Below are 24,427 nucleotides of genomic sequence, written 5' to 3' on the forward strand. Positions count from 1 at the left end.
AAGTGTTTGAGTAGCACAATTACTGTGCCTCAAGTCTACTTGCGTAGTCCAATAAGGGATCTTCATCTTCTTCATAATTCCAGGATTCAAGTCTATTAAGCTGCTGCTTATACAGTATCCCAAAGCCCATCCAACTTATGTTGTCATACTTGCAAGTAAGGCCTGGTCTACACTAGGCGTTTAAACCGGTTTTAGGAGCGTGAAACCGATTTAACGCCACACCCGTCCACACTGAGAGGCCCTTTATATCGGTATAAAGGGCTCTTTAAACTGGTTTCTGTACTCCTCCCTAACGAGAGGAGTAGCGCTAATATCGGTATTACCATATCGGATTAGGGTTAGTGTGGCCGCAGATCGACGGTATTGGCCTCTGGGCGGTATCCCACAGTGCACCACTGACTGCTCTGGACAGCAATCTGAACTCGGATGCAGTGGCCAGGTAGACAGGAAAAGCCCCGCGAACTTTTGAATATTTCCTGTTTGCCCAGCGTGGAGCTCTGATCAGCACGTATGGCGATGCAGTTAAAAATCAAAATAAAGAAAGAGCTCCCGCATGGACCATGCGGATGTGATTGCTGTAAGGGCAGGCAAATCTGTTCTATCAGCGCTCCGTTACAGAAGACGAAATTCAAAATCATTTTTAAAAAATTTCCAGACAGACGGCATAGCAGGGGCTCAACGGAATCAACAGGTGGGGTTGTTGCAGGAGCACCCCCTGTGAATAGCATACAGCTCATAATTTCAGCAGGATCTGACACAGAGCAGCTGTGTTCTCTGGTTCTATGATACAGTGGTTCTCTAGTACACTTGCCCATATTCTAGGCAGGACTGATTCTATTTTTAGATACCAAAAAGGAGGGATTGACTCAGGGAGTCATTCCCAATTTTGGCTTTTGCGCCCCTGGCTAAGAGCAGTCAGAGGCACTTATGACAGCAGCAAATGGTGCAGTGCAAAAGGACTGGTAACCATGATCATCTTATTACCAATTTATGGTATGGCTGGTAACCATCTCTGCTGTCATGCAAAAGCAAAAGCATGCTGCTGTGTAGCGCTGCTGAATCGCCTCTGTCAGCGGCATCTAGTACACATACGGTGACAGGCACAAAAGGCAAAATAGGCTCCATGGTTGCCATGCTATGGCATCTGCCAGGGCAATCCAGGGAAAAAAGGCGTGAAATGCTTGTCTGCCGTTGCTTTCCCAGAGGAAGGAGTGACTGACGACATTTACCCAGAACCATCCGCGACAATGATTTTTGCCCCATCAGGCACTGGGATCTCAACCCGGAAATTCCAAGGAGCGGGGGAGGCTGCGGGAACTATGGGATAGCTACGGAATAGCTACCCACAGTGCAACGCTCCAGAAATCGACGCTAGCCTCGGACCATGGACGCACACCACCGATTTAATGTGTTTAGTGTGGCCGCGCACACTCGATTTTATACAATCTGTTTTGCTAAACCGGTTTATGTAAAATCGGAATAATCCCGTAGTGTAGACGTACCCTAAGTCTCAGTATACTAAAGTACCTCCTGACATCCAGTGATCAGGCTTCTGAGGAGAATGGTGACTGTTCTCACCATGCACTGTACCATGAGCCAGAAGGAACACTCATGCAGGCTGCAAAAGCAACCCCTCTTCCAGATGAAGAGAAACAGCTGCTGCTAAAGGGGGGAGGGTGGTGGTCAGGCAAAGAGCTTGATTTGAATTAATATAATATTGCTGTTCACAACGTGGAATACTTTAGACATCTGTTTAAAGTCTAGCATTCTAAATGAATGGAAACATTCCAAAGGAAATTTGAGTAGGCTTTATCTGTTACATTAGTGCTGCAGACAGTAAAGATGTATCTTAATCAAAGATTGCTTATATCTTTAATATTTCATCAATTGAATTCAATAGCAACACTGAGAAAATGAACTGAAGAGAGTGACAGAGTCAATGGAAATATGGATGCATGAGAAAAAAGCAATCCTGCTAATTCTGTATCCATAAAAGGTCCTTCCAGTGAAAAACACAGAACAGAAGCAAATTTACTGTCATTGGCTTGTGTCTAAATGTTCCAGTTAAATTAAATGGTAAATGTCATAAAGTAACAGATTTGCAGCATGTTCCATATGATGTTTTCTGTTCTTACTGCAGAATCCATTTGAAATGTATTTTTACACCATCCTTTTAGGCTCAGCCATACTCTTTTCCAGGACCTCAGGGTCAAACACACTCCTGTTTTATTATTTTCTTATACTTTAGCTCATTACACCTTATGATTCAGTGGAAACATAATACAAAAATCTTAATTTTAATTAATGGCAAATTTAGAACAGAGCTATTTAATAAATCTGTTCTCCGAACTTAAGTGTAGCAGCCTGAAAAGGCTAACTGTCATTTTATTAGCAGTGGAGACTACTGATTCAATAGTGGAATAATTGACAAAAACTGCAGGTAGGGCAGGAAACATTTAATTGATTCATAAGTATCCCTTGAGTGAAATGCACTGAAGAGTGTTAGGTTGTTTTGTTGTTTGTTTGTGCAGTTGGGAGTCAGTTGTTGTTTCCTCTGGGATTTAACAGCTGTCAGCATTGTTAATGACATCAAATTCATGCATTAAAATCCTCTCATTCCTCTCCATTTAAAATGTGGATGTGGAAAGCACTGCCACATCCCCCTTTGTGAAGGAATGAAAATCCAAGGAAAGATAACAGCACTTATTACAAAACCACAGACCGGAGCTTCTGTTGATGGAATCTCGTAATGAGTAATTAAGCTACTTTGCAGAAGTCAGCGCTGTCACGTTTGCAATTGGGTATTTCCATTCCCCTGTGCAGCTGGGAAAAGACTAGGAAGGTGATAAAGGAAAGAAAAATAAAATGGTTCTGGAAATATCTTTGTGGAGCCTCAGAGATTTCAACACAAAAGTAGCGACTAAGAATTAGCCTCCCGAAATAACCTTCTATCTGGTGTGAAAGACACTTTCTTAAAACATTCATACTTATATCAGCACTAAACAAAAAACAATGAATTCTTTTTGCTATTCTACCCTCTCTCAAGAGTATACCAATGACAATGAGTTTTTTTGTACCTCCTACTTTGTAAATGAAAGTTTGGATCCGTGAACATTCAGCCGTGGCTTGGAAAATATGTCACATAGAGGCCTGGCAGACTTTTGAGTGGAAATAATTGTTTTCGGGGGGAGGGAGATGGGATTGGTCCAGATTCTTTGCTGCAAAGTTCAAATAGTGCTTATGCTTTTAAACAGATTTATGAATCTTATGCCCCTAAAAATTTCAATTATTGAAAATGACTCTGAATAGGTTGAATTGTGCTTTCCTCTTTTTATTTCCTTTTGTCTTTTTATGGTTATTAAGTGATTATCTTGGTCATAAATTGCTTCTTTCAAGTAGCTTTATATTTTTTTAGAGGCAAAAATGAAGTAGCAAGCATAGTGTCCTGAATAGGTGTGTCCCTCTTCCAAGCCATAGTTTTTGTGCAGAAACACTCTGGTTTTTTTACATTCCCATACAGCAACTGTTACAGGAAAATTAAATTAAACTAACCCCCAACAAAGAAATCAACTAGCTAGCAAAATGAATTTACAGTGAACCAGTTTATTTGAAATTTCTGTGGGTTCACTGAAATACCGTTCAATACACAGGAATAAAAGAGTTAATTGGAATAACCAACTTCCAGACCAGATAATGAAATATGAGCGTCTGCTGTGTCACATCAATAAACATGTTAATTGAATAACACATGGAATCCTTTCTAACACATATTGTACTTGCTTTAGGACTAGTACTCTGGAAAGAGTAAAACTTCATTTGCCCAAGATGATGTATTTTGGATAAATCCTCTCTATTAGCAGAACCAGGGGACGATATAGAGCTACAGTTAGTTTCGATTAGTTGAAATATCAATGAATGCCATCATTCCCCAACCCTCACATAAATAATACACACTAGAGAGAGATGGTATATGCAGCAAGAATTCCTTAACATCCCAGTATTAGGTTACATCTTTGAAGGATTCTAAAATTCAGCCTGGATTTAACTTGACAGCATTTTTTTTATTTTGCCATGGGGTCTCTCTTGATAGTTAAACTGACCTTGACAGATCCAGAAAGGGTCCTGAGCATCTCCACAATAATAACTTTCATGCCCTGTTTCGGCACCCCTGAAATTCTACCATTCTTGGACTGAGGAGTGGCTTGCTAGTTTTTTAAACTTAAAACATTTTAGTGCTGCAGGATCAGCTTATACTTTTGGAATGCAGGAGCAGAAATAGGAATAAAAGGAAAAGAAAAGGGAGAAACTACCCATACTCCTGTACATTTGATTTGCACTCAGACTAAAGAGATGCTGACTAGTGCTATTCACTCTGAGTACCACTGCGTCCTTGCTATCGTCGTCTTCTTTCAAAGGAAGGGCTTGAAGGTGCTGAAAAACTCTAGGGAGGGGGCCCCAAAGAAGCATTTTAAATTTAAGTGCATCCAACTGATCTTCTCTTCTTTCTTGAGATGCTCTAGCTCCAGATGTGCCCTGATGCCAACTCCTTGATGCCCTGGAAGGATAAAGTCAAGGAGGCATAAGGATTGATGGAGATTGCTAGGAAAATTTGACAGCACCATCTACAGCTGGAAACCCTAAAGTCTGACAACAGGGTGGATGAGGAATTTGGTGGTTTGTTTTTCTGCCCACATCATACTCCAAGGGATCTACACTACCTGTGAGAATTGCCTGTTATCAGTCACTGATGTTGGTATGACTTCCATTTGCAGAGTAAGCTCCTCCCCAAGCCATATTCTTCTTAGACTGTCACATGTATGCTATTAAGGCCATAGGGGATGCATCAGTTATCAAAAAAAACTTTGAGTACTTACTTGATAAAGATCAAACCCTTCTGGAAGTTATTCCATTTTGGAGGGGAAAACAGGAAGCAATATGTGTCCTGAGACTGCCAAAAAGGATACAATTCTGTATTTACGCTTGCTATGAGCAGCTAGTTTAGTTTCTGCTTCAGAGGCACTAAAGTCTATTTTACCAGGCAAGCAGATACATCTACAACTATCTATTACTGGAGACCATGACAGAAGTACTGTTATCATCATTTTAAAGATGGGGAGCCTGAGGCTCAGAGGTGAAGTGTCTTGCCCAAGGTCATACAACAAGTCAGTAGCAGCACCAGTCTGGATCTCCTGACTTCCAGTTCCTACTCTAGCTAACAGAACCATTGAACCATGCATGCTCCCTCCCACAGGGTCCCTTTCTCTAAAAATAGTATTTTCTTTCTTGCCAGCTTTTCCCTATCAATGTCTAGATAATTTTTTAACCCATGCGATGTGTGTGTGTGTGTGAGAGAGAGAGAGTTTAACCAGTTCAGCCATGTATATATTTTTCTTGGTAATAATAATGTTGTTGCACACCCTTCATTATCTCAAAGACCTGCATTACGCTAAAAGATGTACATTTAAAAAGATGCTGGCAGTAACTGCCACTGACAACCCACCCCCTTTGAAATAGGGTCCCTCTGTGCTACTGTGTAGGAAAGGCTCTGCACATTGATCTATGGATTTTTCATTTGCTTTCAAACAGTCCTGCTTCTGTGTCTGCTAAACGTGAATAAGCAAAGTTTGAATCAGTTTGACTTTGGAAAGCATGAGTCTGAGCAATTACCTTGGGAAAATACACCACCTTTTGACTAAATAGATCTGTCAGAAAGAGCCAGAGTACAGTATGCCATTGCTGAAATACATGTGTGCACTAGTAAACCGGACCCAGCCAATTAAACATCAAAATGTTGCCTGCATTCCGTTCACAGGAAGACTTATGTATGTTCATTTTCATAGAGTGTGTGTCTGTGTCTTTAGACTTTAACTGACAGATTCCCACAGTGACTAGACTAGGGAGTTATCAATTATATGGTTAGCTGTGCGCTGCAATTGTATGCTCCGCAGCTTTCTGACAGAAGAACGCAGAAAGAGATAGAAGTAGAATAATTCTCGTTCAGCAGGACTGTTTGATATTTCAGTCTAGGAACCTAAAATGATTTTTAAAAGTCAAAAAAATGGTCATTTGAAACCTGACCATTTCAAATCTTCTCTTAAGAGCATGTTGAATGATAATGGCTCAGTTTTACCCATACACAGCACACTGTCTTTTACTGAGCTTGAATATTTGGGGTTTGCTTAGTAACTAGTAGTGTGATACTCATTTAGAATCATTCCTCTCTAAGATCATTGAATAACTTTTGTCTAATTACCGCCAAGTATCTTACAGCGGACTCAGTCAGTGATATGTATAAATCCCTGTGATTTGTTACAAAATAGCTGCAGTAGCCACTTTTTAAATCATGAGCACACTCCAAGCCCCACCTTGAGCTGATATGTGTAAGTCTGAGTGGCTTTTATTGCTGCCATTTTCAATCCTCATGTACGTCAATTTGGCAGGACGTTTAAATTCATTAAATGTTTGCAATTTCCACAGCACTGTGTAATGTACTGCTGTTTTCTCGGCAATCACACATGCTACTTTGCTCTTGACAAGAAACCCATGCCTACTCTTGTCAGAACGGCTATCAGAGGCATTAAGCTTGTTAAGCCGACTAGGCAAGAGACCAGGACACTAATTTTTGATGTCTAATGCATCAATTTCCCTTTCAAGAATAGCCAGTGTCCATCTTACACATAACTTCTTATTTTTAGGGCCACTCAGATTTTCGGCACTGAGAACTGCATTTAGACTGTGGAATAAAAATAGAGAGAGGAAGAGGAGGAGAAGCAGCAAATTGCATCCATTTTGATCTATAATAAAGAGGTACATAGCATGATCACTACAAAGCCTGGTATGCAGTGTTCCATCTTGAACTTTTCCGATCAGTATGGATCATGGATAAGGCTACGTTTATGTCACGGAGGTCATGGAAGCCAGGAATACGTGACTTCCAGAGACCTCTATGACATTCTCTGCTTCAGCCCCAGGGGCTGCAGAACTCTGGAGCTGACGGCCAGTGGGCAGGGGCAGCTCCAGGCACCAGCACGCCAAGCGTGTGCCTGGGGCGGCAAGCCACTGGGGGCACTCTGCCAGTCACCGCGAGGGCGGCAGGCAGGTTGCCTTCACTAGCATGCCTGCGGAGGGTCTGCTGGTCCCGCGGCTTTGGCGGACCTCCCGCAGGCAAGCCGCCGAATCCGTGGGACCTGGGACCTCCCGCAGGCAAGCCGCCGAAGGCAGCCTGCCTGCCATGCTTGGGGCGGCAAAATACCTAGAGCCTCCCCTGCCAGTGGGGCCCTGGCAGGGTTCCAGCAACAAGTGACAGAGGGCACCCTGCAGAGTTCCAGTGACAGGTGACAGACTCCTGAGGGGGCCCTCCTCAGGGTTCCAGCGACGGGCTGCAGCCTCGCATGAGGGGAGGGGGATGCCTTGGGCGAGCAGCTGGAATGTCCCCATTTCTCTTTGGGAAATATGGTCATCCTGCAGCTCCCAGCCACCGTGGGCGGAGGGGGAACTCCACAGCTCCCAGCCACCAGGGTGGTGGGGGAAACCACGGAGCCACAGCAGCAAAAGTCACAGACAGGTCACAGCTTCCATGAATTTTTGTTTATTGCCTGTGACCTGTCCATAACTTTTACTAAAAATAACCATGACACAATCTTAGCCTTAATCATGGTCTTTGGGATCTGTAGTCTTCATGTACAACAATTTGGTAGTGGGCACGTGGAAGGGACAGTGAAAAGAATAAATTATCCTCTGGTTTTGGTTCAGAATTTCCCTTTTCCATCACTTGTTCCCTGTAAGTTCTTTAGTTGAAAGGAAAGCCAGCAGAGATAGTGAGGGGCTCAAGGCAAAGAGGTGTAGGGAAAATAATTTCCAAAGTTTACCAGAGTATTTGATGACTGCCATATGTTTCCCAGAGTATTGTATGCCAATATGGAAGTAGGTAATGAGTAGTGTCCATACATTTAAGAATATCAGAGTTAGACACAAGGGTCTGCTTACACTATTGCATGACTAGTTTGCACCTTTAATTCATTTGCACACTGATTTGCGGTATGTGCACTAGAAATGGCAAGTTAGACCCACCAATGCAAGCAATCAGTTTTTTGCACAATCATGGTATTAACACATGCATTTTATATGTGTATTTTTGTGCATACAATTGCATGGGCTTTTTTTACACTCTAATGCGGTAAACCAATCATTTTTGTTCTATCCCTTCCCAGAATCTTCTACCCTTTATTTTTGTTCTTCAAACTTTTTTTCTTTTCTTTTCTTTCTCCCCATTTTATCTGAAGTGAAATGACAACACAAGATACACATGTATTTTCAGACAATCCTTTCAATTAGAGGGGTGGGGGTCATCCAATACCCACTTCTACTAGTGTTTTAATAGAAAAGCATCTGTATTAACTGTAAAACTTTTAATCTGAGAATGTACTCAACAATAGTCGTAAGATTTCTTATGTATAAACAAGATCCCAGTATATTTCTATTAGAGATGACCAAGTCAGGAGCTTCACATCCAAACTCCTTTGAGATTCAGGAAATTTGAATTTGCCAGTAATGATTTGTGTTTTGATCCTTGTGAGATCTAAGACCAGAAGGGGACTATTTTGAGTAAAGTATGTGATAACTCACAAAAAGAGGTGGTCTCATAAGACTTCCACCACCTTGGGCTGAAATCTCCTGAAAACATTTTGGGATTTTTGGTGCCATTGAACTTGAATTCTAACCCTGACTTGGCCTCTGACCCAAACACCACCCTAAATGTAAATCCAGATCTGGATCTGGACACCACTTCCTTGATCCATTTCAATTTTACGTACCTCCAAAAATGTGTAGCAGTTTTCCTTGTGTTGAGTTTCTCACACTAATCCTCTCTTCAGTATGACATAGGCCACTCTGGTACTCCTCTGATCTGTACAAAAAAAATAAAAAGGATACACCACACCTGCATCATGGATTTTATATAATAATAATATAAGCATTCACAGCAGCCCTGTAAAACAGTGAGGGCAAATCTTAAACCAGGTATTTTACATGTGGGAACACAGTTAAATCTGGAGGCCTAACATTTCTACCTGGACAATAAACTACAGGTGTACCAGATACGATTTGAGTGTTAAGATTAGGTGTCAGTTATGTGCATTCATCCCAAGGTGCTCTTCTCTGTCAATTATACGTTTCGATTTTTTTCTAGCACTTTTAGAGATATTATTAAACATTTGGCTGCTGGCCTTTTCTGTGTTTTCCTCCCATCACTCAGATGAATGTTATAGAAGGACACTCACGTTCCTATATGGCAATCTAATAGTTAAGCAAAGGAAAAGCTAAATGGAAGAAATCACATCAGCAGATGGGCTTCAAAGTGGCCCAATAAAGATGTCTAGGCATGTTCCCCCTCTGGAAAAAGGCAATCAGCCTTCTAGGAGGTGGTGAATAAATGAACTCTGATTATTACTAAAATAGTGGGCAGATTCTCTCATCACAATATATAAGTACTTAGTGAGGATATAACCCAGACTGGCTTTAACATACACTGCAAGTGAATATTTAGGAGCCCCACCTTTCAGGGGGGGTGCTCTCTGTAATCTCTACAGCTCCTGACCCCTCCCTGTCTGATAGTGGGATTATTAGAGGGAGTTACTATTCCAGGGCTTCATACCCGCCTCCCAGCAGTTTAAGGAGCTACAAATACTAATGCTGCATTTCCAGTAAGAACACATACATTTGTAATGTTTCGTTTCGGAAGGATCTTTCCTTTGGTAAGAGACTCATCTAAAAATCATGCAATAAACAGCTCACTCTTTATCCATTTTGTGCTTTATTTTGTGCTGTTTTCATTTATAATTTTTCAGATAAATGCACGTCCCCCTCTTTTGGGGGTGAAAATGTACCTTTTGTGAGAGAGTGATGTGTGTTCAAATGACCAGGGGCGGCTCTAGACATTTCGCCGCCCCAAGCACGGCAGCATGCCGTGGGGGGGCGCTCTGCCAGTCGCGGTCCCGCAGCTCCGGTGGACCGCCCACAGGCGTGCCTGTGGAGGGTCTGCTGGTCCCGCGGCTCTGGTGGACCTCCCGCAGGCATGCCTGCGGAGGGTCCGCCGGTCCTGCGGCTCCACCAAAGCCGCAGGACCCAGTGGACCCTCCGCAGTCACGCCTGCGGGCGGTCCACCGGAGCCGCGGGACTGGCAGACCCTCCGCAGGCATGCCACCGAAGGCAGCCTGCCTGCCGCCCTCCCGGCGACCGGCAGAGCGCCCCCCGCGGCATGCCGCCCCAAGCATGCTCTTGGCGTGCTGGGGCCTGGAGCCGCCCCTGCAAATGACATATTTCCCAAGCATTCTGGGTGATAAGTTCCCTCAGATACCAAAGTTACCTCTGAGCAATGAGTTAACGCAACAAAGAAAAATCAGTGTGTTTGCAGTGAGCAGAGGATAGCAGTGCCTAAACTTTACTATTTGGGATGGGGGGATGGGAGGCACTGAAAATTGCTTTTTATAATTAAAAAGGGAATCTCAGATGTTTTATATCTTGAATATTTACAATAAAACCTTCAAGTGCTTGTCAAGAGGGTAATGTGTCATTAGCAGGAGCCTTTGCCTCTCTTCTCCTCTCGGACATGACAGTGCAGCAGGATAAGAGAAGAGTAATTATAGTTCAGCAGGGCTGCCAGGTGTGATAAATGAGTAATCAGCACACAGGAGCCCCAGTCCTCAAAGGAGGACTATTACAGTGTTATCAGCTGCAGGCCTGGGTGTACCGGGGCCTCTCTCAGAGACAGAGACAGGGTCCTGTGCTGTTCAATTCAGCACACTGCCTGTGAGACCTTTGCTGTCTTTTAGCTTGGGCACTGGCTTCTTTGTGCTACAAGGAGGGCTGTGGTTCTAGCATCTGCCTTTTGCTAATATTTATATAACACGTTTGCATGCTCTCCCAGCTAAATCCCATGTTTGTTTTTTTACAACTCTTTGTCACAAAGTGTTGCGAAAGGCTAGTCTATCCATGGCTTTTTGTTCTTTCTTCTGCCATCCTGCTGCTTTGACCTTGTGTGTGTGTGTGTTCTGCTCACACAGAACCGACTGCTCAGTCATTTTTAGCACAGCTGCACTGTGGGTAGAGATTTCTCTTGCAACCGACTTAAATATTATCAGCTTCCTGGTGATCCTAAAGTCTCATTAATGTCAGGTCGCATATACTATGTTTCCTTGCTGTGCTGCTGTTCAAAGCATTAAAGTCCTCTTGACATGATTCATTTGTTTATTATGGCTGGAAATGGTTGGATATCAAAATTGAGTAAAGCGTTTGATTAAAATTAATCAAAACCTAATTCAAACAATCAGTGGAACATTGATCCTCTACATATTTATTCCCCTTCAAGTACAGGGCTACCAATGACAACTCTGGAAAAGGGATAACATTTTAAAATAATGCTTAAAAATTTGAAAAAGGCATCTTGCTGCAGCTCTAATAAATTGCTATTAAGGAGAAGGACATAATGTGCCTTGAAGAAAAAATGTTGGACCAACACTTTTGATGCAAAGGTTATTTTTACAATACTTGCATTTTTATCGGTTGATGTATTTTAACTGGAGCCCTGACAATAGTCGCAAAAAATTATTACTCCAGCATGGAGCTACTTATCTGACAAATGCAATGTGAATAGTCTTGTTCTTATCAATGAGATCAGATTTCAAAAAAAAAAATGAATACAAGGAATGAGGCGTTGCTTTGTGAAGAGATAACCTTGCAGGCATGAACTTGCAAACCTGAATAAAAGGATGTCTTCTATGAAATAATCTGTGCATAAGTGCAATCAGGTCAGACTGTAATAGACAGTGGGGGGGGGGGTGGAATCAAAAGGGGGAAAAACTCATTTCATCACAGTTAATGGCAAGGAAAAGAAGGTAAGGAAGGACTTTCTTTGGAGCGGAGCTGTTGCGACAAAGACCAGGGCTTCAGCGTGTCATGCACCATTTGCTGTTGCACTAGCGCTCTTTTCAAGAGCTGTGAAGCCATTATTGTAATGTGAAAAAAGTAGAAAGAAATACCTGCTCTTGGTCATTGGAAGGGCAAATGAGGTGCAAGTTGCCCCCTCCCCTTTTATATGCTATTTGTGCAGGGAGTTTGTAGATTCCCTCTGGGAAAACTCCACTGGGATGCAGGAAAGATCACCTTGCCCTTATAAACAACACTTCTTGGCACTGTTTACCTTCTTTTATGACTTTGCTGCCTGAGGGGGAGGAGGGGACTGCTAGAGGCCCAACTGCAACTCTCCTTTTGTCTTTCAAGAAGTGCAACCTTTAGAATGTCCAAAACCTAAAGCTTTTTTGGGGGGTGGGGGGGGAAAGGGTTGGCTTTTGTTTTTAAATTAAAATATAGAACACTACCTTCTTGCATGGCGAAGTCCTCTGTTGGTCAAATAAAACCTATTGTCTCTGGATTTATTTTTATTTTTATTTTGCATTTGGGCTGGGGAGAGATTCCTTTGTTCATTGGTATAATGGAAACCTGCCTTTAAACAGTTCTAATTTGCAAGCCAAGTACTTTATACATTATAGAAACCTGGTTTTAACTTGGAGACTGAATAAAATAGGTCATATTATAAGTGAAAGATAAATATAGATGTAAAATGTTGCCATAAATCTTTAAAAGAAGAAAAATCAGAACTGGCTTGTTCTTGTATAGTTTATGGGCAAAGCAAGATTACACATACAACCCTGCAGCTGATTCCCAGGACTGCTAAAGTGTGAAGAACAAGAGTGACATTCTAGTCTTCAATAAATCACGATAAAAATGTTTATGAACCCTGCAATTTACTATCTTTTAAATGCAAATTGAAAGGGGCATCATTGCAAGTGCAAAGGAGACCTGCAGTTGTATGCAAATGCAATTGTAAAATGTTTCAAAAGGCTTCTGAAATTCTGTGATATTTTTAAATGATTTTGCATTTATACTTCTTTGACAGCTTTGTTAATTTTATTAAAAAGATCTCTCTGAATTGCAGGAGGGTGTTTATGAGCATTGTGCTCTAAAGAAGCAGTTCACAGAAGCTTTCAAGGAGTTACATTTTAATTTGGCAGGCAGTGAAGTGACGTTTGCCATTCAGATCAAGTAATGAGAAAGTCCATGTTGGTTCAAAAACATATAAAGCAATTATTTTATCTGACAAAATATAGGTAAAATAGCAAAGCTTGTTCCTCCTCCCACCCTCCTCAGAGAGTTTATCCACTGTGAAATTCCTCAAAAGCAGAAAGAAATACAACAATCCCTTGATCAGGGAAGGATTCAGGAGTTTTCCACTCGGGATTATTGAAGTTTGAGCCCATCACAGATATAGAATCCTTTGGAAGAGGGAGGAAGGGGAGATAACACAATTTCCACTGACTGTTTTTCAAGAGCCATAATGATTTTCTGCATTCAGAAAAAAGTAAGGTTTCTACCAATTCTAAAACAAAATTGGTGAGACCGTGTATGACACAAGCATATAGAGTGGCAACACCGAATAATGTGTACAAAGTGGGGTGTTTCACAACCTCCTGAGCCTTTCCTTATTTAACAGCGTAAACAACAATGCAAGGCTCATACGATATGTATGCTGCTGAATCTTCCTCCGTACTAGTATTGTACAGATATATGTATTGGGTAGGCATTATTAGAAGGTATAACATCAGCTGGTGCTACCGGAACAACATTTCTCTTGTGTTCCAAATCCTTGGGCTTTAGTTACTTTAAGAGAGGGGTATGTGATTTCTGGCAGCTCTTGGCTTAAATATGCTGCTTTGGCACTGGCTTCCCATCTCAATGTCATAAATGGTTGTAGAACTGGCTGTCAGGTGCAACATAACATTGGCTTGTCTGGCCTTGTCCAGGTCATTGGTATAAACATGTGATCAAAGAATCTTTTGAGCCAAAATATATGAATAAATAACTAGATAGAAAGGATGGAGATATTTATATGACTGTTGTCTCCTTCTATGGTATATAATGGGCCTAGTCCCATTTCATTGAAGATATTGTAACCCTTCACTAAAGGAGCCATAGTTTACATTGCTATGTAACCCCTAACATATCACCTGTGGTACTGCCATCATACAAGAAGCTTAAAATACGGCACTGTGATAGCATCCAGATAGTCATCTGGTTGTTTTATTTTTGTTTTTTATTGGCTTTAATATGTAGGGATCATTGTCTGTCAGGATTAAAAATGGAGGATGCTGGTGTTCTCAAGAAAGTAAACTGCTATATCCTGTTAGGATACTTACTGTGCAGCATGCTCTTTTCCAAACCTATTGTACAGCATACTTCCTGGTTTGGAGTGGTCAGCATATTGTGTTTGAGCTATTTTGTCTGATAGTGAAGTTGCCACCCTTTGTGCGCCTGTGACCATATAATCTGCTCTCATATCATGAATCAGTATATCACTTAAGGATATGAATCCAACATTCATTCACTCTTTTTTTAGATAGACAGGCAGACACACTGTGCAACTTAAGGAAGCATATTACACTGTGACTGTAAAAGAAATACTACCCCCCAGGAAATATTTGACTGGGCTTTTGAAATCTGGGCCATGGGAGGAAAATGGAGTTTGGGGTTTTTTTTTGGTAATGATCAATATTCATTTGTCATCTGCCAATATTACCTCATTGCTGAGAGGAGAAGAGCTGAGCTAAGCTATAGGGAAAAGATGAGTTATCTGTCCTCCTGTGCGTTTCTAATGCAGCCCATTACTGATGCCATCAGGCCAACAAATGCAGATATTTGGGAATTGCATTAATTGTGTCTGCAGTGTTGAGTTGACAACTTATGAAAAATGCAATGGTTCTCCAACTTACAAAACCCTAAGAAATTACCCCATGTTCCTTATACCAATACTTAGAAATGAACAAAGCATATTTCAGCACACAAAAATTGAGTAACACAGAGTCAAATGACTTGCCATTTTTCCCTTACAAACACAGGCCACAATGATGAGCCAAATGGGGACAGTGGTTATTAATGTCACTATTGAACATTAACACACAACTGCTAAATTTTGTCTACAACAGAAGATTTTACCTTCTCCACTTTAAGTAAAAGTTATGTGAACAGCACTGAAGAGCTAAGAATATGACATACCTGGTTTGTGGTTATTGGGTGCACCTGTTGTACCATGCCACAGTTAGCTTGTGACATGTTATACTGCTGCCTGAGGGAGCAGGTATATTAACATAAGCAGGTATGTAAGATTCTTTTCACTTGACTAACATGCATGGAACAAGACAGAAAACATTACAGTGCCAACCTTTTGGTGACAGTAAATAGCCTGACTGAGAGACGCCCAAAAGAGAGGTTAAGAACATAAGAATGGCCATACTGGGTCAGACCAAAGATCCATCTAGCCCAGTATCCTGTCTTGCGATAGTGGCCATGGTTACTGAAAGTGACCTTTACCTAGGTGTCTAGATAACACTCACAGAAGACGTTTTCTGTGGTAATTTATTGTGGAAATATCTTTCAGAATAATTACTGTGACCCAGGTCTTCCTGAATAACATAAATATGTTTCAAAGTATCTTAGTCAAGTTGAGATAACAGTCTGAGTGTATCCAGGAGAAGGGTATCTAAGAAGCAAGGTCTATTTCCCAGTCAAAGCAAGGTACTTTTAATCAAGTACACACGTAACTCATGCCCCATTTATGAGACTATCTCCTGGTTAAACACTGATCATGTGCTAGGGGGGTTGAAGTTCTGAAAACAACTCCCACACCCAGAAATGAATGTAGGGAAGGCAGATTCAGAATAAAATCTGCTGCAGTTTCTCCCCATGAACATGGAGTGGTGTCACTAAGAGATTCTTTGAAGGTTTATTCTCACCATATTAGCCCATCCACAATGGGGCACAATGTCTGCCACTATTAGGTCAATATTCAACCCTATAAAGAAGATCCTGCAATGTAACAATCTACTCCAAAGAGACCAACATGTTCCACAATAGACGTTTCCAGAATATGTCAGCATTCCATGATTAATCTGTTGGAGGGGATGGCTTTGTGGTTTAAGCAGTAGAGTTGAATTACCTCAACTTTTTGGAACCAAATGTTCAAATGCCACCAGAGTTGACTAAGTCCTTCTCCTTTTTAAGGTAGCTAATTTGGGTTCCATGCAGTTTACTGTGTGGGGAGCATTCGAAAGATTACTTGAAAAACAAGTTCCTGTTTGCTTTCTGTGGACCTTTATGATTCCCTATCACTTTTCATAAGTGTGGAGGTTTGTGACATTGTCCTTAGGCAGAAATTTTTCTCCCATAATTTTTCAATGTACTTATGCATCATTTTCTCCCTGGCTGCTACCCTATATCTCATAAGTGACTTTACTCCAGTGGGGAATTGATTTGTATGCATATTTCATAAAACACTTTGAGATCCTTTGGGATGAAAGGTGTCATATAAATGTATTTCCCTGAGGAAAGTAGTGGAAACCTCATTACTTGGCATATTGTACATTTAAAACTAGACTTGTCAAAACATTAGGAAATGAAGGAAACAATCCCCAACTGGCATTTGGATGGGCTAAGTGATCTAACAGATCTTTTCCACATCTAATGTCTATGGTCCTCTGATTTTATTTAGTGCATTGTAAAAAAGGTGGCAAGGAATGCAAAATCCATGCATGTATAAAATGTCCTTTAGCAATACTGTGGCTTGTTTTATATATCCTTTAGCAAAACACTGTCGTTTACTTACTAACTGATTTATTTTAGGCAGTTCAGAGTATTTCTATAAGTAACCTCTTTGAGTTACTTTAGGGGGTGCAATGGATATGTAGCAAAACACAGCATGTAACTCGAGTGTACTCTCTGAAGCCAGATATTTGGTGCCAAGCAAAATTTGTATGAGCAGCTTCTGTTTTAAGCAATTATATAGTGTGTAATACACAGAAGAGAAATTAAGCAAAAGTACATTTTGCCCTAAGGGATTGCTCTAGCTGTTGGTTTTATTTTAAACAAGTTTTGCCCCTCATACAGTAAGGTTCCTGTAATAAATCACTTATGTGATAAACTACAGTATATTACACAGAAGAAAAGAGAAGAGAAATGTCAAGTGAAAACAAATGGTAGAAGTGAAGATGTGATATAGCAGTGATTATGTGTTGGGAGGAAGGTGGTTGTACACTGGTTTAGAAGTATAACAAATAGAAGGCATTTGGTAGTTGTACTCAACATAATGACTTCGCTGCAGTAAACTACTTATATAATAAACTGCAGAGGTGTCAGTGGAGAGTAACAGAATCCATCTATTTAAACTGATTCTCAGCTTACTTAAATTAATGGTGATCTCTTGTGTGAAGGGAAAAAACCGGTAAAAAGACATGAATAATGTTCATGCAGAGAGATGTTATGAAATAAAATTAGAGTTACCATTAAAGATGAGTCATTCAGAAGAGGTATGGAGGAAGGACTAACTTCTCATACCTGGGCTCATTTTCCAGTAGGTCTAATTTAGCAGCCTTTAACCGTGAAACTTACACTACCACCTGGTTATTGGTGAAATAGTTGAGGAATGAAACATGCATACTGATTTTTATCCCTTGCTTTCTTTAATATAGAAGAGATGGATGAAATTTATGGGGCTGGACTCACCCCTGCAATATTCCAGTTTTAGGCTGCTGTAACTCCATGGATTGCAATAGAGAAATGCTGCAGTAATGCAGTGGTGAATCAGATCCAGATTTTCTCAACTGAAAGGCATTGGGCCAAATCCTGCAGGCTTTATTCTGGAAAAACTCCCACTGTCTACGGTGGGAGTTCTGCACAACCAGATCGGGCTGCATCACAGTGCACTATGTCAGCTGCTTTCAAGAGACCTTATTTTCTGAATTGCCTTGTTCCCCCACAAATGTGTGCTCTTTGATTTCCAAAACAAGTACCCAATGGAATTCCATTGAGAATATCGCTGCTCCTTTTGCTGTGTGATTCAAATCAAAACAATGTATCCCAAATCTTAGAAATTAATAGATTGGTATGCAAATATCAAGTTTTGGTTTTGATTATTGATATTAATACAGTGCTATGGGGATAATAATGCTAACCCACCTTTGTAAACTACTTTGAGATCTATGGCTGAAAAGTGCTAGTGATAAGAATTATTGGTGGTGGTATGGTTGTTAGAGCTTTCAATTTTGAAATAAAAGTTAGGAATATACAATGGCAGAAAGGCTATGGGCAAAGGCAAGGATATTATCACCCCTAATATAGCAAGCTCTGATTGGCTGCATTATTCATTTGGCATTAGTGGATCTAGGACATTTCAGAGTTAAGATATTTTGCTGTGGGGACTGTTTAGTGTATGGACTCTACATTGTTTTGTTTGATTAGTACAGTATACTAATTTGTATTTGTAAAAACCAGATATCTTTTCTTAATGTGGTTCAGTAAAGTACTGAGAAGTTTAAAAGCAATTAGATTTTCGAAAAGGGCTGTTCTTGTCAAATCAGGAAACATGAAAAGAAGCCTAAAAATATCAACCTTTTAAAAATGTGCAGAGCTGGCCGTGCAGTGATTCTGTCAGACCCCACCCCCATTACAGCCATCCTTATTCACAATCAGATTTATTTACCATTATTAAAAGTGTTTTAACCTGATGGCAAACCAACTTCTTATTTTTTTGTTTGCAGTGTTGCTATAGCTGTGTTGGACCTAGGATATTAGAGAGACAAGGTGGAGGTGGGAATATCTTTTATTTTTATTTTACAGATGTTGGTCCAATAAAATATATTACCTCCTCCACCTTGTCGTCTTCTTTTTTAGAAGGACCAAATGAATCAGCTGAAGGGGTAAAGTTTAAATGGCTGGTGTCCACCATCAATAAAATCTCAATAGCCCACTAAACAACTGTTAAGAAACATTGGACTAACATTGTGGATACGGAAAGCTAAACACTCTGCTGCTCCAGGGCAGAACACAGTGCAGCTGTGGGAGGGGAAAGCCAGTTTTTCATCCTCGTGTTCCCCCTCTCCCCTCCGCCCCCCGATCCTGTGGCTGACATGGATCAAAGCGGTGCCTAGAACAAATTAGAGCAGCCCAAAGCCTTCTCTAACTTGTGTCTTGTAATGGCTTTCACGGAACCGTTCCGCTGGCAAGAATTGCTGCAATGCAGCATGCTCGGGCCCTGTCTCATCCAGTGCTTAGCCTATCTTTAATGTGCCCCTATTTCAAACAACTCCAGAAATGGTGATGTAGAGATGACTGACTTTACGTCACCTGAAAATTCTCTTATATAAAGAGAGTTCCTGGTTGCCCCTTTGTGGCAGTTCTTCAGCTGCTTTTCTTTGCTTGAGCTGCACAACACATCCAGAAAAGTGTCATAGATCTGGCTTAGAGATTCTAAAACAAGGCTACCATGGTTAATGCAGTAACTAGACATATTTACAGCACAGTGTCCTCTTTTATGGTCAGAAAATAATAAAAACGTTGGAGACCCAGAATATTTGCATCATTTAGAATTGTGATAAGGTTCTACTGTATAGATTCTGGTGTCTGGAGTTTAACACCCCCTACCCCCGCATCCCAGCTAATACTAAGTACAGTTGATCCAGTATCAGACTGTTCCTATTTAATTCTGCTACAACTGGATAGTGGTGAACAGGCAGTAAAATAATACCTTAAAGTCATAGTTTCTCTTTCAAAAGGTGTTTTTCAAAGATCATAACAATTTAAAAAACACTAATGCGCAATACTAATGATCTTGTGATTTTCTTCTCCATAGTTTTATAGCATCTCTTTTCCTGATCTTTCAAATAGGCTGTTCATGCAGTATTAAAGCAACAAAAAGATTTTGCAAGTATGTGTGTTCCATTTTCCAGATCTTATTGATGCAGTGGCCCAATGAAAGTCCTGCCTAACCATCATTTAACGTTTATTCATGTACTGCATCTGCAGTACAAAGACGAATTTCAGATTGTTTCTCAAAAAAAGATAGCACAAAAACTGCTCCTCCTATGCAATTAAATGACACCAAGGGAAATGAAAACTCAAGAGTATCTCTACACAGCCACATACTGCATGATGAACATGTGCACTAAACACTGTGATGAAACTAGATCACACACATTGGACCAGTCATCCGTGGCAGTGACATTTAATAAGAAAAGAGTGATTGTCATGAATAAACTCAGCATAGGCTTTAAATAAATGCCTCCCTCCCACACACCCTTTACCCCTATCAGTTCCACTCCATTTTTATAGAGTTAAAACAAACTTTTAAGAAAGGATGAAACTGGCAGCTGTGTTGAGCAAAGTGTTATTTTAAAAGAATGTTTGCTTTAACTTGGCAATGAACAAAGTGTCGTTAGTGTCATTAAGCGTCTAGGGAACTGCATGATACTAGGAAGGTTATTGTTTTATTTTGTTTGCTTCTCTTGCTTTCAGACTGACAGGCTTGAACAACTAAGTCCTCGCTCTTCCCCATGGGTAACAGCATTTCAAGGTTCTTCCATGGGGCTTTGTCAGTGTTCTTCAAACCTGGCCAGGAGAGGCCACCGCTTGGTGGTGAAAGGATAATTCACAATCCATGACCTCTCTGCTGAAACTGGAAACAAAGAATGCCAGGCGCTATCAATTGTAATGGTGTTTATGGTGTTGTGTGTTCACCAGTCCACAAAGAATTACACTGAGACTGTCCTTGTCATGCGCGCTCCCCAAACAATTATCAGAGGTGGTTTTGGTTGCTGATGAGTTCTAAGCACCTGCGGCTGAAAGACCATCCAATCCTCTGATTTAACCCCTTTGCTGAGTTTGGCCATAAAGTGAATAATCTACAAAGGCACACTTTGTGAGCCAATAGGAGTGCTCCATAGAGCAGTCCGGGGCCCCCTGGGTGGCCTCAAACGGGTTTCAGGGGGTCCACCGAGCAGGGCCAATGTTAGACTCCCTGGGGCCCAAGGCAGAGAGCTGAAGCCCCGGGCCCCGAGCACCACCACCAGGGGCTGAAGCCAAAGCCTGAACAACTTAGCTTCACGGGGGCCCTGTGGCACGGTTCCCGGGCAACTGCCCTGCTTGCTACCCGCTAACACCAGCCCTGGCTTTTATAAGACGAAAACCACTTGTGGCACAGGTGGTCCGTGGAGCTTTTATAGCATTTTGAGGGAGGGCTCAGAAAGAAAAAGGTTGAGAACCCCTACCATAGAGTAAGCTCTTAAAGGTATACATGCACAAATCTCAAGAAGAAGACATGTGAAAAGTGCACATATTTCTCAAGCACTGTTTTCAAATCTACCACCATTATAGCAGAGGAAGTGCTGGCTGACACAGTTTCTGGGAGTAAGTCAATTTCTCAAGCTTCCACCCCTAAATGGGCCTGTGGAACATGGGGAAAGGGATTGAAAATATTCCACATTCACTGTGAGAAAATGTGTGTCCCTTAGAGGGATGGGGAACTCTTCACTATTAAATTTTTTTTTTAAATTAGAGACAAGTTCTCACAACTTTAAAACACTAGTGTCCAAAGTATAACACAACCTTATTTTATGTCATTATGAAATAAGAATCAGTATAATTTCCAGCCCTTCAATTGCTTAATAATACATTTATGGATCCATTGGGAAATGTGTAAAACATAAGAATGGCCATCCTGGGTCAGACAAAGGGTCCATCCAGCCCAGCATCCTGCCTGCTGACAGTGGCCAATGCCACGTGCCCCAGAGGGAGTGAACCTAACAGGCGATCAAATAATCTCTCTCCTGCCATCCATCTCCACCCTCTGACAAACAGAGGCTAGGGACACCATTCCTTACCCATCCTGGCTAATAGCCATGAATGGACTTAACCTCCATGAATTTATCCAGTTCTCTTTTAAACCCTGTTATAGTCCTAGCCTTCACAACCTCCTCAGGCAAGGAGTTCCACAGGTTGACTGTGCACTGTGTGAAGAACAACTTCCTTTTATTTGTTTTAAACCTGCTGCCCATTAATTTCATTTGGTGGCCCCTAGTTCTTATATTATGGGAACAAGTAAATAACTTTTCCTTATTCACTTTCTCCACACCACTCATGATTTTAAATACCTCTATCATATCCCCCCTTAGTCTTCTCTTTTCCAAGCTGAAAAGTCCTAGCCTCTTTAATCTCTCCTCATATGGGACCCATTCCAAACCCCTAAGTGCTGCTACTTCTCACCCAGGTAAAACAAGTACAGAATGTTGAATGTCTGCAACTCTGATAACCCTTTTGCTTGCTCCTGGAAAGTATTTTTCCTTCGCCCCTCCTCTCCACATTCTGCCCCCTCATAACATGCAGTCACATATGAAGAAATTCAAAGTTTCTAGGAGTATGGCAAGGTCATTTAGGAGACCAGGCAGCATATTTGCATATTCCCATAACTGTAAACATTTATTTTATTTTTCCCATTTGTGCAGTGTTGTTCTCCATTCATATTCTAAGTGGGAAAAGCTTTTAGCTGTGACTGGGCCCAGTCCTCAATGGACGGGAATTGAATGTGTCACATGGTATTTATTAATCTAAAAAAGTTGTCTTTCCAAACATATCTAAAAAACATATGGGAGTTATCGGAAGCAAAGCAATTGCAAGTTCATTTGTTATTTCAGCAAGCTCATTCCTTATGATTTCAGTTGTATAATAGATATGGAACTGTTTGCAGGTTGTTTGTAGTCATATATTTTCATTTGGTTTCTTGGGCTAAAGACACGAAAGGCTGAAACATATCATCCCCTTGGAGGAATGGATGATGTTACACAATCTGGAGGGTTTTTTCCCCCTCTCATTCTTTTGTCAGATGGCATGTGATATGCTTCTCAGGCAGTAATTTAAAGGCTGTCAATTCTACTGTGGCCACCAGGGACCAAGTGATCATCTGACTTGCCTCGCTTAGCAGTTGGGGTTCTTAGCTAGTAAAGATGTCGGTCTCTATCTGGGAAAGTAGTGCTAGGTTTAGTGAATCACTGGGCTATGTTGAGTATGAAAGATTTTCAACATTTTCCTCAGAAGCCCTTTACTGGCAATTGCTATGTGATGGCCAGTTGTGTTAGTGACTAGTTGTTTAGTGTTAGTGGGTTTATGAAGTGTTACTTTTACACAAGATTTCTACCGTATAACAGATCTGTAGTCACACCTCAACAAAAGTATATTTTCTATTACCTCAGTCCTTGTCATGGGGGAAGAAGGAAACCCACACATTTTTTTCTCGCAGTTTCCAGTTTTATTTGTATTTTCTTGCTGGTTTATATTTATTAGCAAACAATATACCTCAATAATAATTTTGTAAACTGGAGAACTAACCTCCTTTGAATCTGTGTTGCCTCTTGTCCCTACTGCAAAATGGAGTAAACCTCTCAACACAATCTCCTCACAACTTCTAAGAGCATTCTGAGGGAAAGATTAAATTAATCTATAAATAAATAAAAAATGAGAAATCTGGTTGAACTGGTAGCCATGTTAAATGTTCACCAGCTTATCACATACCTTTGGAGATTTGTTCCAAATTTTTGCAAAGAGGGAACTACTGGGCCCTTACATGAGGCATGTTTTTATAGGCCTGGTCTATATTAGAAAATTAAATCGACTTAGCCTATGTTGCTCAGCAGCGTGAAAAAGCCACATTCCTGAGTGGCGTAATTAAATTGACCTAATCCCCAGTATAAACAGCGCTAGGTTGACAAAATAAATCTTCCATCAATCTAGCTACCACCTTTTGGGGAAGTGGATAACCTATATCGATGGGAGAACCTGCAGCTGCAGTCGTGCCGCTACAGCATTTCAAGTGTAGACTAGCCCATAGCGTAGAAACAATCACCATCGCTCTGAAAAGAGAGAGATGAGTAGCAATTTCTTTTGTGAGACTAACAGAGTACTGTAAAGATGCAACACTTTAAAATCCTTTCCTGTTGCAGATAGTAACTTGTATCTCTGGAACTGGAAACTAAAATGATACAGATCAATATCAGGTATATTGGCTAATCTATTTATTCCTTCCTTCTCACCACATGCTCCCAGGAGTTTAGGCTCCTTAAGTGCCTAGTGGATGAAATGCATCCACCTGGGGTCAGCCTTTTAAGGCCCTTTGTGTGCTATGTACCCGTGTAGAACTCCGTAGGTGACAATGGTGCTGGAAGAATTTTATAGTGGGGCTGCTGAAGGCGTAAACCATGTATTTAGGTTGTCATTACTACTTCAAGGCAGGAGTACAGCAGCACCCTAGTTCCATCACCTATGATAGATGATCTGCTCTTTTCCTAAATAAGAGAGTACAGAAGAGAGCATTAGAACTGAGCCAGGGGAGGGGCCCTTCAATACACACATTCATGGATTCAGTGGCTCAGAACCCTTCATATGGGGCAGCGAGGTGTAACAGCTAAAGTTCCAGCCCAGAAGCATGAATAGTAGCTGTAGAGTAGCTGCACTGCAGCTCCTCAACACACCTGTGGGTTGGAGGAAGAGTGTGGATTCT

At 41.2% G+C, this 24,427-nt stretch overlaps 1 protein-coding gene across 5 annotated transcripts in view; it reads left to right on the forward strand.

Moving 5' to 3' along the window:
• The window catches only part of WWOX (WW domain containing oxidoreductase), a 635,942-nt gene that overhangs the window by 489,386 nt on the left and 122,129 nt on the right, over nucleotides 1-24,427 (forward strand). The window contains exon 9 of one of the 5 annotated variants that reach the window (XM_039503880.1): nucleotides 4,521-4,598. The exons of 2 other annotated variants lie outside the window; for them this stretch is intronic. In XM_039503880.1, the coding sequence (XP_039359814.1) occupies nucleotides 4,521-4,583 (63 nt within the window). In that variant the 3' untranslated portion in view covers nucleotides 4,584-4,598. Of the gene's footprint in view, nucleotides 1-4,511; nucleotides 4,599-6,695; nucleotides 6,735-24,427 lie in introns of those variants that run through there. 2 more of the 5 variants (XM_039503885.1, XM_039503888.1) reach the window with 2 other exon arrangements.

The sequence above is a fragment of the Mauremys reevesii genome, linkage group 16, assembly GCF_016161935.1.
Source record: "Mauremys reevesii isolate NIE-2019 linkage group 16, ASM1616193v1, whole genome shotgun sequence".
Lineage (NCBI taxonomy): Eukaryota > Metazoa > Chordata > Testudines > Geoemydidae > Mauremys > Mauremys reevesii.